This window comes from Bos grunniens, chromosome 27, assembly GCF_055505025.1.
Source record: "Bos grunniens cultivar Pamir isolate PY7600 chromosome 27, Bosgru_T2T1.0, whole genome shotgun sequence".
Lineage (NCBI taxonomy): Eukaryota > Metazoa > Chordata > Mammalia > Artiodactyla > Bovidae > Bos > Bos grunniens.
The window spans coordinates 32,920,857-32,939,008 of NC_141191.1; the positions used below are offsets into that span (position 1 = coordinate 32,920,857).

An 18,152-nucleotide genomic window follows, 5' to 3' on the forward strand; every position below is an offset into this window, starting at 1 on the left:
TTTCCAAGTTTGTTGCTTTAGGTGAATCACGTAGTCTGTAAAATGGGAAGAATAAGATATTTTCTGCCTGCCTTGCAACTGTCATGAGGATCAAATGAGATAAAGTGTTGGTTAGCAGTGTGTTTGCTTTTGAGTGTAAAGACAGTGACCATTACCTCTGTGAGTTCCTTTGTCTTTTCTTCATGGTCACAGGACGGCTGCCTTAGCTTCTCAATTGCATCCATGCCCAACCAAATAAAAGACCCGAAACACCTGTCCCTTTTCTTAGGAAAGCTATTTGCTAAATATTGTAAGTTAATTTCCTAATTATTTATTTCCTGTAAGTCACCCAACATTGGCCTTCTGAAGTATTTTAAGACTGCAGGCTATTATCACAAAGATTTCATGGACTATTTTCATTCATTTCTGCCCATTGCCCCGAAGCAAAACCAAACACCAAATAACTGGGAGAGGACTACCCTAAGTTCTGAATAGTTATATAGGGACAAATATTAAGTTTGAATAAGTTTTATACGTTAAAAATAGTTCTGGCTACATTCTGAACATCTTGACATGTTAATATAACCAGAATGTGTGCATTCAAATAAGAGCTGGCCTTTAAATCAACCGTCTGGGAGACAATATATGTATTCAACAGTGCTGCTTTTGTCACGATATTTTTTGCATCCCCCTGTCCTTAAGGATGATCATAAAATCCCCAAATATGTTTTCAAAATTATCTTCAGTCATGTCAATCCACTGTACTTCAATGTAATTTTGCAAATAGCATGAGGTCATTCCACCCAAATCTGGAAAATAAGATGGATGACTAAACATAGTGGTTAAAAACAAGATTTGAAGTCAAAACTTAGATTTAAATTCTGGTTCTACCATTAAAAAAAAAAAAAAATATATATATATATATATATATATTTGGGCAAAGTACTTAACATCCTTGTTATTTGCAAGATGGAGATGGTAAAAATGGTGTCCACCTCATAGACACATTTTAAGAGTGAAATTAATGAACATACGTACAGTGTTTAAAAGAGTACTTGGCATGTGTGTGTGACGTTGCTTCAGTCATGTCTGACTCTTTGTGACCCCATGGACTGTACCCCGCCAGGCTCATCTGTCTATGGGAATCTCCAGGCAAAAATACTGGAGTGGGTTGCCATGCCCTCCTCTAGGGGATCTTCCCAACCCAGGAATCAAACCCATATCTGTTTGTGTCTCTTGCATTGGCAGGAAGGTTCTTTAACACTTCTAATCACTTGGGAAGCCCACTTGGCACAGAGTATACAACAAATGCTGTGTCTCATTGTTTTAGGCTGGGAAATATTCATTTGATCAAAACTCATAATGTGATTTAAAGTAAATGAGAAATGTAGTGGTTAGACCAGTATGCTAGGTGTGGAAGTCAAGGGCTCCCCCAGGGTCATCTGGAACCCCCTCTTTACCTCTGCCTGGTCCCCTCCTCTCCACCCCTGTGTCCTTGGGTGCCATATCCCGTTTACCCCGACCTGCAACTGGAATACATGCTCCAGCCTTCTCATTTTCTCACAGAAATTCAATCATACTTGTTATTTGGTAAGATGGCAATTTACCAAGAAGTTTGGGAGGTTATATAGGGAATGCCCACATTGCGAATGACTGTGACTTTCCAGTGTTTCCCTGGCTGGACCTCTCATACCCACTAGTGAGCTGTCTGTCAGACAAGGTTGCCTTCCTAAGCCATCCTTAGTTGTAGTGGGGAGAAAAACCATTTATTACTCTTGTATAACTCATACCTTGAACAAATACATGAAATTCAATATGAGACCCTATGGAGCCATTATGAAATATTAGTGGTTCCCAGAATATATTTAAGAACAACTACACTCAAAATGTCTCTCTTCCATTTCATATCTAGATTCCACTTTGGGATTTAAAGCAAAAAATAATATCCCCTTCCTTGGCCCAATCCCTGAAATGCAGTTTGAAGTTGTATGTGTGTATGTATAATCACACCAGTCACTAAACTTGCATATATGTTAATTCAGACTAAAAGCTTTATTCAACAGATGCTATTGAATATCCTCAAAAGAAGGTTGTATGCAAGTTATAGGAAGATTTAAAATATTGTTTTTGTTCTTAAGGAGCTTGCCATTTAAGATGACCCCCAGGCAACGAGTAATGAATTGAGAAGCTTCTAAAATCAGAAATCTGAGATTACATCTTTAAGAACAGCTCAATTTTACATTTCCTCTAGCAAATCCCAAGAGGACTGGAACTGGGGGGATAAGAACACTTGGCGAAAGTGAACGTGTTCATCGCTCAGTTCTGTCCAACTCTTTGTGACCCCATAGACTGTAACCCACCAGGCTCCTCGTGCATAGAGTTCTCCCAGCAAGAGTACCAGAGTGGGTAAGCTATTCCCTTCTCCAGAGAATCTTCCCAACTGAGGGATCAAACCTGGGTCTCCTGCATTGTAGGTGGATTCTTTACCATCTGAGCCACCAGGGAAGCTGAGGGGATAAGAACACTTGGTAGATGATACCAACTCATAGCCCTCATTGGCATTTTCTATGGGATGTGAAGGAAGAGAGAGTTCCAGGTTGATACTATCTAGGATTCAAAGGACAACAAGCTTGGGATCCTGCATGGGAAGAGAGCTAGCCTGTTAAAGTGCCTTTCTCTTTCTAGTCTAGTTTTTGTACTTTTAGATGATTAATAACAGCACTCACCTTCTCATGCTCTCATGGAATATTAGGAACAAGACCAGGAGCATTAGAATCTGACATGCTTTCTGATGGAAATAAACCTTTAGGTGTAAAGTTTATCATACAGGATGTCTGACAAAAGGTCAGAAGAGGCGAAATGTCAAGACTCATGCAAACATTTTCAAATGTGACCCAGCTCTCAGATAAGCTGATCACCCATGAAGCATCGATCCATCCCTCTTCCAAAGGAGGCAGCCTCCCCATTCAATTACTATGCTGCCTATTGTTGCAGAAATTTATAGGGTTGTCAGTTACATCCCTTCTCTCCCCAGTTAACCAGAATGACGGATCAGGAACTCGCTGTCTGGCATGAAATCTTAAGTGTCTTTGAAGGTCTGTTTATCCAGATTTGTTTATAAACCAGAAAAATTTACAAACTGCAGGCCATCTGCACATAACACTATGTTATTGAACTCATGTGCCCTGCAAATCCATAAGCTCATTACCTCCAAATAACTGGTTTCTTCACACACTTCTAACTGGGATTATCCATCTACGCTAAATAAATAGAAAAAAAATGTTTTTTTTTCTCTGAAGATATGAATGCCTTGCACCTTCCAGAATGTTAAGTCTTTCTGTCAAAGAGCTGACCTGTTAGCATGAGATCATTTGGATCAGTGATTAAAAAAAAAAAATGTCCATTAGCCTCAGGGTGGTCAATGTATTGATCCATACAGCTAATTTGAAAATGTGTATTGCTTTTGTTAAGAGCTTAATTAGGGCTTTGTTGGCAACTGCTTATAAAATAATTTCTGAATTTAATACTCATGCCCTTATGATACTTGTAGAATACTGTATTTAAGTTCAAAAGTTCTTAGATGCTTAGCAGTCATTTCTATGAAAGAGCATGGACAGTGGCCCATGATCCATATGAACCAGAGCATTCTTGAATGATGGGGGAAGCCAACTCACTGAAAGGAATAAAATTCAGTGAGGTCTTCATTGCAGTGGTGCTCCCAGGAGGCCAGACAGCTCTTATGTTATGGTATCTGGAAAAGAGAGTGAATAGTGAATCTCCATGCAGTTTATGGATGTGTTTTGTTTGATCCTCACAATATATTTTGTAAGGTGTGAGTCATCGTGTTAGAATTAAGAAATAATCCATTAAAACACACAGCCCTGGCTTCTCAAGAAGGATGGAAGATCTGGTTAGCAAGGAGATCAGACCAGTGAATCCTAAAGGAAATTGACCCTGAATACTCATCAGAAGGACTGATGCTGAAGCTCCAGTATTTTGGCCACCTGATGTGAAGAGCCGACTCATTGGAATATGCTGGGAAAGATTTAAAGCAAGAGAAGAGGGCAACAGAGGATGAAATGGTTGGATGGCATCACCAACTCAGTGGACATGAACTGGGCAAACTCCAGGAGATGGTTGAGGGACAGGGAAGCCTGGCGTGCTGTAGTCCATGGGGTTGCAAAGAGTCAGACACAGCTTAGCAGCTGACGACTGGTTACACTGGTCACCACAGTCTGAACTGCACAAGTCTTGGAATCTGCGTTTTGTCGCCAGCAGCACCGGGTCCCCATACATCCTGACACTGAAGCTATGTACTCCATAAATGTGAAGATTGCTGTGATGCATTGAAAGCAAAAAAGATTTTAAAACAAAAATGAATTCACAGTCATTTTTCATTGCACTATCATTGTTAATTTTTTAAAATACTCATGTCTCTATCTAAAGTGGGAAAAAACAAAAGGAGACAGAAAAATGATAACATGTTTTAAGAAAAATGAGAGTGAGCTCATCTCTTCGAGGGAATGAGGAATAGGCCCTTGTCTTTAATATGCAAACAACGTGCGTGGATGTCTTGCACCCAGCGCCTCGTCAGTAATTTATGTTACTTCTCTGGCCCCCAGGAACATTCGAGTTTGCAACTGCTGCTGTAGGAAAAGCTTTTTTTTTTTTTTTTTTCCTATTATCTTATTTATTAAACTATTCTGCATTAGGAGCACTTAGCTCATCAAAAATGTTTTAGCATTTCTCTAAGTGACAAAAGCATAAATCCAGCAGCAATTCGTCACTTTTATAAGCCCAGAAAATACCAGACTGATTTTCTCATAAAGATCCTGCCATCAGTTAAATGGATAAACGATTAGCGTACAAATAAAAAACAGCCCTGCAGTTAGTGGCAGTAACGTGCCCATTGTTTGTAGACGTAATTGGATTGATGGACCTCAGTCATGACACTGTAAACACCAATTATGCCAGAATGTATATATCCTAAGGTTCCTCATTTGTCCTGTATATATTTTTTGGTTTTCAAGCTGTGTTCTGGGGGAACCAAGTAGCAGACCGTTGTCTATGTTCACAGTACATGTGGGTGGATGGGGGTAGATTGTATGGCAAGGGTCAACTTATAATTTATGGCACAGGTGTGCTGAACATCTCCATGCGGTCCGATTTTTTTTAATTTATTAATTTTTTTTGGGGGGGGGCTGTCCTGGGGTTTTCATTGCTGTGTGCGGACTTTCTCTGGTTGTGGCGGGCAGGGGCTACTCTCTACTTGCTGTGCACGGGTGGCTAAACTCATTGCCGTGGCTTCTCTTGTTGCAGAACACAGGCTCTAGGCATGCAGGCTATGCATAAACACACACATATTATTTTTCGGATTCTTTTCCCACATACATTATTATACAATATAGAGTATAGTCCCCTGTGGTATACAGGTTTGTTTTTTTTTTTTTAAGTCCTCAGTCATGTCTGACTCTTTGTGACCCCATGAATTGTTTATTATGTATATATAGATAGAAAGATATATAGTGTGTGTGTATCTGTTATTCCCAAACTCCTAATTTGTCCATTCCCCCCTTTCCCCTTTGGTAACCCTAAGTTTGTTTTCTATGTCTGTGAGTCTGTTTCTGTTTTGTATACAAAGTTCATTTGTATCTTTTTTTAAAATTTCTACATGTAAGTGATATCATAAGATAGATATATATATATATATGATCACATATCATATACCATATGATCAGATAAGCTTTAATTTGAGGAAGCAGTCTATGGCTAAATATAAATTTGAATACTACTGTGCTATGTGAGTAAAAGACTTTTATAAGCTACCGTAGTTGTTTTTCAGATTAATAAAGACCTTTTCCTTTACGTGCCACAGTTAATCACCAGGAAGGAAAAAAAACAGCTGCCCCAAGTCTTTTTTCAAAGCCTCTGCAGCATATTGCATTTTCTTGCAATCATTTTTAAAGAATATGTATGTTTGTGATTTCTTTTTTTGTTGTTTTTACAAATTTATGATTGCACTAAACACACAGTTTTGCAGTTTGACTCTTTCATGCATTATGAGCATTTTCAGGATTTTCACTAGTTGAAATCATGACCTTTAGAGCTATACGATATTAAATTGAATTATTGAATCATGATTTATTTAAATAGAGCTCTGCCATACTTTTTTTCCTCTTTCTTTCTTTTTTGCAACTAAAAATAGTTTATTGTGTTTAAATCCTTGTTCGTAGCCCCAATAATTTTCGTTGGCAAATTCTTGAGATCACAATTACAAGAACAAAAGGCTTACTGTCTTTAAACCTATTAGATGGCGATAATATTAGGAAGAAAATTAAAGCAGGACACAGGGAGCAAGGGGACCTTGCTATATTAGAGAAGGGTTGTCAAGCAAGACCTCTCTAAGGAGGCAGCATTTGATTAGAGACCTGAATGAAAGGTGGGGCCTCGCAGGCGAGGCCTTCTGGGCAGAGGAAGCAGCAGGTGTTAAGGCCCTGAGGTAGGAACTTGCTATGAATTTTCTAGAACACGACAGAGTCCAGTAGGGCTGGAGTAGAGTGCACAGAGGTTACTTGGGGAATCTAAGGGGGGACATTAACTAGGGGCCAGACCAAGAAGGACTTTCTTAGCCATGGTAAGGATGTGCAGTTTTGTTCTTAGTGGAGTTCAAAGCTGTAGAACGATTTGGACCCAGAAAAGGATATGACCTAATCCCTTCGTGGAGAATCCACTATGGAGGCAGGAATGGAAGCACCAGAGAGACCATAGTTAAGAGGCTGTTCGTGTCTTCGAGAAAGGAGATAATCATAGAGCAGCAATAGCAGAAATGCCTGGTACTCTGTAAGTTCAATTAAAAAATACTCTATGTGTGTGTGTGCCTGTGTACATTTGTGTCATTTCCATCTTCGTTCTTTGGGTAGGAACAATGTCTTTATATTGTTGTTCACCTTTTCTTTAGTGGTGTAAAATATTTATTGAGTTGTTTAATTAGCGTGTGTTTTTTCTGTCTTATTTTGGATGATATTTTATCATCGACTGATATGAGAGCATGAGTGATTCAAATTATAACCCTCAGGTCATCAGATTATTACCATTTTATGTATCAAATCTGTGGCAAATATTTTCCTCGTGTGTTGACCACTTCATTTTGTGCATGGGGTATTTTTATATAAGTTTTTAATTTGAAACCGGACCTCTGCTTAATGATTGTGGCTTTAATTTCCTCTGGGCCCAGATTTCCTTCGGAAAGCTTTCTTTGATTTCCAGGTGCTGCGCCTACTTTGGTTTCTGTTTCGAGGGCCTCTGCCCCCAGGGTCATTCCCTCACTAGAAATGATTTACTTATGGACCATGGCCAGACTTTCCCAACTTCCTGACCAGCTGTTTGCCGGGGGAAGGATGTAAAAAGAAGATGGCTTAAGGTGGAGACAGGAGGGAATGGCTTTGTAGGCGCTAGAAATGGAAAGGGTAGGAAATTAACAATCAGAAAACCAGTCTGCACTCAGAATTTCTGAGAGTTTCCCAGACCTGCTTTAAGCTGACCGATTTGTTCTCTCCAGTGACACAGCAATGATGGTGGTTTAAAAAACCCAATCCAATCGGCTTAACATAAATAAATGTTTTATCACAGATACTGCCGACAACTCTTACTTTCTGGTGGCAATGTGGATTTACTTCTTTTCTTATAAATTTATTTCTTTGGATGTTCTGGGTCTTAGTTGCCACATGTGGGATCTTTTTAGCCACATCATGTGGGATCTAGTTCCCTGAGCAGGGATTGAACCCAGGCCCCCTGTATTGGGGGCACAGAGTCTTAGCCACTGGACCATCAGGGAAGTCCCTAGATTTACTTGTTTCCATCTTAACCATTAAATGTAAGGTCTATGAAAGAAGAGGTTATGCTGGTTTTGTTTATCTCACTTTATTCAACTCTCAGGATGACCTCTGATGTTCAGTAAATGTTGGAATATTTATCAGTTGAATGAATGAATGGCTGGAACATATGCAGTGTTACTGGGGAGTGGAGGATATTTTGTAATGGACTGGTGGTCAGATTATTTTAAAATTGGCTCCACTGCCCTGCTTCATTAAACAGAGCAGTGCTTTTGGACTCTGCTTTTGGACATCATTAGTTCTTATACCCAAGGCTGGCACATGGTGATGCCTTGAGGAGCTGCTGGGGTTGAAGTAAGCTTGCCTCCTTACTTCATGGTCCTGCACCATGTTGCTTTTTCAGCTCTTGTACATGTTTTAAAGCAATTCTCAGATCTCTTTTGGCTATTCTGGCATCATTTTCTTTTCTAAAAATCTGCCTCATCTAGGACTGATTTTGGATTGACTGATGACTTTTGGTATTCTATACTCTCATTCTTGGGCTGGTTCTTGGGATAAATATTAAAGTATCAGTATAGGTTTTCTTCTGGTAAATAAATCCCTTTTAATGGGAGCCAAAAATATTTATTAAACCAAATTGCTAACAGGTGTCACTTGATTATTGGCAATAAATTATAATTATTTACATTTAAAGATGAAATGAGACATCTTCTAAAGCCAACTTTCAATTATCTATGTTAGTGGTGGGCAGGGTACGTGAAAAGAACCCGGATGCATGTACTTACGTGTGAGGTCTTTTTGGTGTAGTGACTGCTTTCTTGGTTAAATTAAAGTTTTGATGTCTCTGTTAAATTCCTGTGTATAACACATAATGATAACTAGAGCTAAATGGTTCTTGTCAAACAGGAGCTGTGTACGGTGCTACCAAGATGGCACAAGAGAGTGGAGATGGTGTTTAGATGTAGAAGCAGAAGACAGCATGGGGAAGGCAGGCAGCTGGATCAGGGAAGCCTGGTCTGCTTGATGAATTAGGGGAGGTAGGGACGGTATGCCCCAGCTTCCGGGAGGATGAAGATCCAGGGAGCAGAAGGTCCCCTCTGTGGCTTCCTCAGGTGTCCAGGGAAAAAGTACTTTCGGCCAAGGATACGTTTAAAGTGGAACTGGAAAGAGAGAAATAGATACTCTAGGAACAAGTCAGAGGAAACAAACCAGAGATGGGACTAGTCTAAACTCAGAGGATGTGAAAAGTGAGATCCTTTGGAAGGGAGGCTGGGGCTTAAATGTGTCGGGTATCTGATCTGACCTAAACATCTGTTGAATCACTAAAGGAGTAACATAAATGATCACCAAATAAACATATCCCTGAAACCAGGGAACACTGAGATCTGAGTCTCATTTCTGTGTTTCTGATTACCCAAATCTATGTTGTTGTTGCTTAAATGCAAACAATATGAGCTTCAAACCTTGTCTGACAACATAATACCCTCTCTGCACAGAGTCCAAGCTCTACCTATATGTGTTGCTTTTTCTGATCTCCATTTTGGGCCAGTTATTGGAGTATCATCATCATCATCATCATCAGAGTTGTAACACGATGAAATATAATGAAATGACCTAATTACAGTCTTTTCTCTCTTCTATTGCATTTTTAGAAAATAGGTCAAAGTCAATAGGATGCTTATATTCTTTTCCCACCTCCAGTTTATTAACTGGAGTATTCATGTCCTGAATATACCAAATGAATGAAAAGGATGGTGTATGGAATAAAGATTAAAAAGATAGCATTCGTGTTGCCATTCTGTGTTATGTACATCTCTCTTCCATATGCTCTAACCACTCATTTTCCGATTCCAGAAAACTTTTGTGTGTGTGTGTGTGTGTGTGTGTGTGTGTTTAATGACTTGTAAACATTCCTGACTTCTGATAGGTGGAATGGCTGAAAAACGAGGAGCCCATAGACTCTGAACAAGATGAGCACATTGACACCAGGGCGGACCACAACCTCATCATCCGGCAGGCGCGGCTCTCTGACTCCGGGAATTACACTTGCATGGCGGCCAACATCGTAGCCAAGAGGAGGAGCCTGTCGGCTACAGTGGTGGTTTATGGTAAGACCAGCCCAAAGGCCTGGAGTGGATAGAGAGGATAGGATGCAGAGGGGTAGAGGGAGGTGCATTTCCTTAGAACTTTCTGTGTCTAGCACTGAAGGGACTCCAGCGGGTTTCCATTACAGCGCCATCTCCTGCCTCAGCCTATTGGTAGGTGACGCCTATAGCCGTGAATGTATTTGCTCTTTCATCCAAGATTAGACTTCTGGGGGATAGTGAGTGACATTTTCAATCTATTTTCAAAAGAACTTTAAAAGACTTTTCTTTGCCTCCATTGTGTTTACATTTGAAAAGAATCGAGGTGAGCAACTTCTGCTTCCCACTCTTCCAAACCCAACATCTACCCCATCCTCCCCACACTTGGCTATTCGCAGTTCCTCTTCTGGCATATGAAATCCACCAAAAACAAACATGACTATTTGCTGAATAGCTCAGGTAATGGATAAGTGAAATTCCCAGCTATTGAAGTAAGCACTGCCTTCCACAGTAGAAGAGCCCTGGGATTGACGTTTGAAGCACTGAAAGTTAATAGAAATTCAGATGCTGGTATTTTCTTCTTCTCCTCTGGAATAGCAAGTGCTGTAGAAATATGTTGATGACTTCTTCCTCTGGTTCATCATTTCCTTGCAAAGTAAATTCTCTGTGTCCCTCCTATGGTCTACAGAAGAGTAGACTGGGAGGTGGAGACTAGATCAGCCCCACGGTTGCCACACAGTGGGGCAGCCAGTGAGGGTCCCCACTGGTCTCTTGGTCCCTGGATGCCCAACTCACAACACCTGGCAAGTGGCTTGCACATAGTAGGCAATCAGTAAAAACCTCTTTCCTTTCTTTTTTTTTTTTCTTCTCCCCTCCCCATTTTTCTCTCTCAGTGAATGGTGGCTGGTCTTCCTGGACAGAGTGGTCAGCCTGCAATGTTCCCTGTGGGAGAGGATGGCAGAAACGTTCCCGGACCTGCACCAACCCAGCTCCTCTCAATGGTGGAGCCTTTTGTGAGGGAATGTCAGTGCAGAAAATAACCTGCACTGCTCTCTGTCCTGGTGAGATATGCGTAGATTTCCTTTCCCTTCTCATCCACCACCACGATCGAGCTGGTGTGAAGCGCTCAGTAGAACCTACCTTCCCAAAGTCAACATCTTCCAAGTTCTTAGAACAGAGCCTTTGTCCAGAGTACTGACACGGAAGTAATTGTAATAGCAAGAACATGGATGAAATACCTCTATGTGGGGGCATAGTTTTTCTCTTCATACTCAGATTACCCTAGACACTCAACATCAGTAAGCCAAATGTTTTTATGTATTTTTATACTACCAGTGTTTGATTGGGCCAAGCCATGCCCTTCTCTCCTTGGGTTCTCCCATTGTGTAGTGTTCATCTGTATAATAGGGTGTAGTGAATTGCCTTTGAGCACAAAACAGGTACCAAATACTTGACCTTTTATCATCAGTCATCATTCAACTAACCTCATCAGGTTTACCTTTGCATTTAAGACAATGCAATTGGCAGAGATTGCATCACAGCCATTTCTATTTTACATTTGGGCTATGATCGCCTTCCTTTCTGAATAGAGGCTTCATTTACCAAATATGGCTTTTACAAGTTCTTTTGCTCATCTTACTGGCTGTAACCCAATGTATACGATGAGAAGTAGATGAGCCAGAAGATGATTTTTTGAGTGGGAAGCATATTCTCCCACTGAGAAATAAATGGATCCTGGGTCTCACACGCATGATCCAACATTAAGTCCAAGGACACTGGACCAGAGACTTGTGTCTTTAAAATTGCAAATCTAGTACCACTCAAAGCTAAGGCGAGGCTTTTGCCAGTTGCCTGTGCTTGGAGTTTCATTTTGAATTTTTATTCAGTACACATTTATTGAGTGCTTACTATGTGCAGGTACTGTGCAAGACACATTTACACAAACAATGTCCTTTAGTTTTGTGTTGTGAGTTTTATGATTCCCCGATTGACAGAAATAATAAAGTCAGGCTAAGTGCTTGCTTAGGGTGGCTCAGCCAAAATGTTGACAGAACCAAGACAAGGACTCAGATATTTCGCTTCAAATTTAGTATTTTTATTTTACCCTATACTGGGCTTCCCAGGTGGTTCAGTGGTAAACAATCTGCCTGCCAGTGCAGAAGACACAGGTTCAAGTCCTGGATCAGGAAGATCCCCTGGAGAAGGAAAGGGCAACCCACTCCAGTATTCTTGCCTGGGAAATCTCGTGGACAGAGGAGCCTGGCGGACTACAGTCCGTGGGGTCACAAAGAGTCAGACACGACTGAGCGGCTGAGCATGCACATGCTCTTGACTAGTCTCTCTAGATTAAAAATGGCAATATCTTCAATAACCCACATTAGCACGGTTGCCCTATTCCTAGGAGGTAGTGAAACAATTGCTTCCAACAGCTGCCATAATCTCTAGGGTTGTTTTTTAGTGGAATTAAGTTCAGTTTGTTCGTTTCTACGTACAGCAGCAATCTATGACCCAAGAGATTCTATTCATGTAAGTCCTGGTATCTTGGGGCTTGGCTGACCTGTTTTAGTTTAATACTATCAATATATATGGGTGTAACTTTTTATTATTGAGGGGCTTTTAGGACTTAAAGAGCATTTATTCTACTTTCTGTTCTAAACTGTCAACCCACAAGGAAGTAGTGATTACCAGTGGTTCTTGCACAGAGTGGATCTGTCCATCTAAGTGCACTTGGGCATAAAAGACGGGGAAAGAATGGATAATTACATGATTAGCGAACCTGAGGGCACGGGCAATTCACATGTTTGCCCAAATTCAGTAATTGGTCTCATCCTGCAATAGCAAGAGAATTACACCACTGCGGTTGTTCGCCTGTCTCTTTAGGAAAGAAACCATGGAGAGAAGATAAACAGATAAATTATTTTCTTTCTGTGGTGGTGGTGATTTCTTTAAAATCCAGCTCTAAGAACCACAGTGGCCTTGGGGTGAGTCTCCTGACAGCTGTCAGATGCAGTCTAACGATGGCTCCTTCTGTTTCCCTTTGAAGTGGACGGGAGCTGGGAAGTGTGGAGTGAGTGGTCGGTCTGCAGCCCGGAGTGCGAGCATCTGCGGATACGAGAATGCACAGCCCCCGCCCCGAGAAACGGGGGCAAATTCTGCGAAGGTCTAAGCCAGGAATCCGAGAACTGCACAGACGGCCTTTGCATCCTAGGTAAGAGCTTACGGTACACATCTTCTGTGTCTGTCCATCATAGGAAAAGATGCTATGATAATGCCAGGACCATTGATTCTATGAAACCAGTTCCCAGAAAACAAAATCCCCCAGAGCAAAAAGAAAACGGGTGGAAAGTGTCAAAGAGAAGACAAATAGGTCACTTTAAACATTGTTACCACTCTCATTTCCACCCGTGCGTATATTTACCGTGATCGTAACTAGATATGGTTGGGAGAGAAATGATGTAGGCAAATGTGTTAGACTTTGGGGCTTAGCAGTTCTTTTCTTATAGGGCCCATTGTCTTTAGGTTTGGTGAAATTCCGATCTGGATCAACGTAGGCTTGTTTTTCTCCCAAGAATTTTACCAGACTCTAAAGCATTTTGTAATCCTCAGAGGCCACGGGACATGCAGTATGACCAAGGGACATGCGTTTTAACTGTTACCTTACAGATGGGGCACTGAGGAGGTGGCTGGGTTTGTCTCAAATTGGTCTGGCATGGCCCAAAATAGAATGCCCATTTCAGAACTTCCAAGCCTTTGTGTTATTCCTGAGGTTATGTTTTAACTTCTTCAAGTGACTGTCTGCCTGGGTATGAAACCATGGGAGGATTAAATAGAACCACACAGAGGTGAGTTTTAATTTGGTGGTATCCCTTACTAGCTTTGTGATCTAGGGGAAGTCACTCAACTGCTTAACTTCTATGAATTGTACCAAAAGTACCCAAAAAGTGCCTATTTTTGGTTATCTCCTGGGACCAGCATTAAAAGAATATATTTTGAATATTTCATGGCACGGAATAGGTGCTCGATAAATAGCAATCCCTTCTCCGCTTCCCCATTGAGATGTGCTAAAGGGTATATTGATTTTTCTTAGATCCTTCAAAAACAGGAGATTCGAGGTGTACCTATTCTTTAGAACTAGGTTGCCTTCTAGGATGATATCCAGCAAAAAATAATGTAGTTCAATAATTTGTCATCTTTTCAGGACTATGTGTCACTTTTTATTTAGGAGGATTATAGTATGAAGGAGGCATCTAAGTTGTATTTATTTTTCTGTGTCAATATGACTAGCTATGCTTGAAAGCAAGCCTCTACAAACAGTCATATTTTCAGAATAAGTCGAAATGGTTAATGCATTAGTTAAAATGATCAGTACATTGAAACAAGCGCTACCTCATAGCCCCATAATTCCTTTACTTGCTCAGTTCAAGTACTGAGTAATCTGTATATGTCAGATACAATACAAAGGTCTATAATTAAAGGGAACCAAATCATGGGCTTGCCTGGTGGCTCAGATGGTAAAGAATCTGCCTACAATGCAGAAGACCTGGGTTCAGTCCCTGGGTTGGGAAGATCCCCTGGGGAAGGGAATGACTACTCCCTATAGTATTCTTGCCTGGAGAATCCCATGGACAGAGGAGCCTGGCAGGCTGCAGTCCATAGGGTTGCAAAGATTCAGAGAAGACTAAGCGACTAACACTTTCACTTTCCCCCCACCATCTCAGTAGTGAAAGGGCCTTGCTCTCTAGTAAATATACCATCACAATCAAGATAGACAATGTTGCCGTTCATCCCCAGAGTTTGCTTGTGCTCTTCTGCAGTCATTTCTTTTCCCCTACCCCTAAGCACCACTTTTCTGCTTTCTTTCAATTGTCATAATGCGTTTGACATTCCTTCATTCTGCTGCACCTATCAGTAACTAACTTTTTATTTTTGTTAAATAGCGTTCCACTTTATGGATCTACCGCAATGCTTATCCTTTCACCAGGTGATAGGCATAGCGTTGTTTCCATCTGGGGGCTCCTATGAACAAAGCTGCTATGAACCCTTGTGTACAGACCTTGTGTGGACATGTATGTTCATTTCTTTTGGGTAAATACCTAGAAATGGGATTAGTGGTCCATACCATAATTAGGTATTTAATGATATAAGAACCTTTCTGAAAGAATTGTAATCGTTAAAATTTTTACCACTAGGATGTAACTGTGCTGGTTGTTCCACATCTTTGCGAGCACTTATTATTGGTCATTTTAAATTAAGTCATTCTAACGAATATGTAGATTTTTTTTTATTGTAACTTGCACTTCCATAATGTCTAATGATATTGAGCAGATTTTCATTTGTTAATTGGTCATTTATCTGTGTTTGCTGATGAAATGTCTGTTCCATTCTTTTCAAATATACGGTGACAACACAAACTCATTAGCAAGAGGTTTAAGGAAATGTGTTTCTGGCTACCCTTGACCACCACCAGATATATCTGAAATATACCTTTAAGTTGTGACTATTTCTTGACATGTTTCTTAACATTGATTAGGACTATAGTTAAGACAATAATCTCATATATCTTCTAAAAAGCCCTTGACAGCATAACTGTGAGGCTACTGGTTATAGTTTAGATGATCATTAGATACTTTTGAAATATTAGAAATAAAAAATAGAAATAAGAGAATACTGATTGAAGTATTATAGAACTATTATAGTACATAGTAATAACCTTCCCTGCCTGCCTGCTCAGTTGCTTCTGCTGCTGCTGCTAAGTCGCTTCAGTCGTGTCCGACTCTGTGCGACCCCACAGACGGCAGCCCACCAGGCTCCCCCGTCCCTGGGATTCTTCAGGCAAGAACACTGGAGTGGGTTGCCATTTCCTTCTCCAGTGCATGAAAGTGAAGAGTGAAAATGAAGTCGCTCAGTCGTGTCTGACTCCTAGCGACCCCATGGACTACAGCCCACCGGGCTCCTCCTTCCATGGGATTTTCCAGGCAAGAGTACTGGAGTGGGGTGCCATTGCCCTGTGGTATCCAACTCTTTGTAATCCCATGGACTGCAGCCCGCCAGGCTCCTGTCCTAGAATCCTGTCCAGGGGATTCTCCAGGCAAGAGTACTGGAGAGGGTTCCATGCCTCCCTCCAGGGGATCTTCCTAACCCAGAGATCGAACCTGTGTCTCTTATGTCTCCTGTATCGGCAGGCAGGTTCTTTACCACTAGCACCATCTAACAACCACCAGTTGGACTTGAGCTTAGGGAAAATTCTATAAATGTCAAGCTTCAACCTTCGTTGACTGAAATTTAGAGTTCCTGATTGAAGACAGACAATGGTTAGCTCCAAATGTGAGAAAAAATGATGAAATATGTGAATATTATTTATTTGTACTTATATTGTTAGCTGAGTAAGAGGATTCTGACCAGTCCAGATCCCAGTTTTAAAATCTGAAATATTGTATTCACCAGCGTTCTCCAGAGAAACAGAACCAATATGATACATACATAAGATACAGGATATACACATACATATATAAATATATTCATTATAAGAAATTGGCTCATATTATAGAAGCTGGCAAATCCAGAGTCTGTAGCACCAATGTCCCAGTTCAGAAGCTGTCAGGCAGGAGTCTGTCTTACCTGGGAAGGTCAGGCATTCAAATGATTAGGTGTGGCCCACACAGAGTGTGGAGGGCAATTTGCTTTTTTCAGCCTGCTTATTGCAACTTTTGGCAACCCACTCCAATGTTCTTGCCTGGAGAATCCCAGGGACGGGGGAGCCTGGTGGGCTGCCGTCTATGGGGTCGCACAGAGTCAGACACGACTGAAGTGACTTAGCATAGCAATGCAACTTTGGTCTCATCTGAAAACACCCTCACAGACTAATGTTTTACCAAATATTTGTGTACCTGATGGCCTGCTCAGGTTGATACATGAAATTAACCATCCCAGATGCATGTGTACCTGTGAAGTTCCAAAGCCTAGCTCCTTCCTTAAAGCCAATCAAGCCGAGGTTCGGGCAGTTACTTTGTTACTGAATGAAACCCTCCTATGAACCTGGGCCATGTGTGGTCTTCTGTCTTACATGTGCAATTTAATGAGTATTCTGTTTCCATTTTCCAGTAGTGGAAATAAAATGAGCAGAACAGTGGGCTTTAGAATATGTTCAGCATTGGAGGTGGAGAGCTCTGTTAAATCCCCTCATGAGTTTAAAACGCTATGTAAGCCTTTTCTTTCTGTTCAATCTCTTCGTTCCCCTATTCCCTTTTCTACTTAAGAATGGGTTTGTCTAGCATTCTTTGCCTCTGTCATATGCATATTAAGATGTCTGTCAAACATGATCAGAGACTCTTGATGGTTACAATGACTAAGCTTTTTGATGGAAAAATTGAAGCCTGTGAAATTGTAGATGTGAATGAGATATATTTATACATCAGTGGGAAAGGAGTGTGTTTCTAAGAGCCTAACACTGGGATACAGTCTGCCCTTTAAGACACAGAGTGGGTCCCATGTCAGCAAAGATGAAGCGCATTTGACTGTGTCTGCAGGAATCAATGAACAGCAGTCTAGTTAGATGGTGCCAACATTACTCTGTGCTTCTGGTTGGTACTCTGCTGAAGTGCTCTTGGTGAAACTAGCTGTGCTCTCGGGATGGAGATCCAATGAAGGCTGGGTTTGATTAAAATAGCATTTGGCAACAGCTTTATGGAGCAGTCACTTTGTGAAAGATCTGGGTCATGTTCCAATTGGGGAATTTCCTTCATTTGATATTTTTTTTTTCCCTTTATGCCAGACACAACCCTGAAGCAAGTCCTCAATTCCCCAACTTCTCTTGGCAGTTTCACAGTGACATTGCTTGGCTCTTGGATGACCTACAATTCTTTAATTTTTACTTAGCTCTCAACAAAGCATCTGGATTTCCTTTATTTCCTTTATTGTCCCTGAGAGCTGCATTTCTCCTAGAGACAGAGCTGCCAGCTCTGAACGATCGCTTTAATACTGGGGTATGATTGTTGCTTGGTCAGTTGTGACTGAGGCACAGGACCGTAGTGTTATGCTAGCACAGATGGCCACACCTAAATGCTCCCAACAAGGAAATAAATGCCCCAAGACTGGGAGGTTAGGCAATTGATGCCAATAGCACTGAGTGCGAGGTTCCAAATTGCAAGCATAAACTAAGCATCCAGTGCCTTTGTGCTGGAACTATTCTTTTCCAGGAAGATAATTATGTAGAATGCCTGTCGAGAGATGGGAACTTGTGGATCCATGTTTTCTAAGC

General features: G+C 41.1%; 1 protein-coding gene across 15 annotated transcripts in view; it reads left to right on the plus strand.

Moving 5' to 3' along the window:
- UNC5D (unc-5 netrin receptor D) overlaps positions 1-18,152 on the plus strand; it is a 641,211-nt gene that overhangs the window by 500,314 nt on the left and 122,745 nt on the right. For 11 of the 15 annotated variants that reach the window (XM_086379671.1, XM_086379669.1, XM_086379670.1 and 8 more), the window contains 3 exons: positions 9,739-9,919; positions 10,789-10,956; positions 12,939-13,103. In XM_086379671.1, coding sequence (XP_086235797.1) covers positions 9,739-9,919; positions 10,789-10,956; positions 12,939-13,103 — 514 coding nt within the window. The remainder of the gene's footprint in view (positions 1-9,738; positions 9,920-10,788; positions 10,957-12,938; positions 13,104-18,152) is intronic. The other 4 variants (XM_086379676.1, XM_086379681.1, XM_086379674.1 and 1 more) reach the window with 1 other exon arrangement.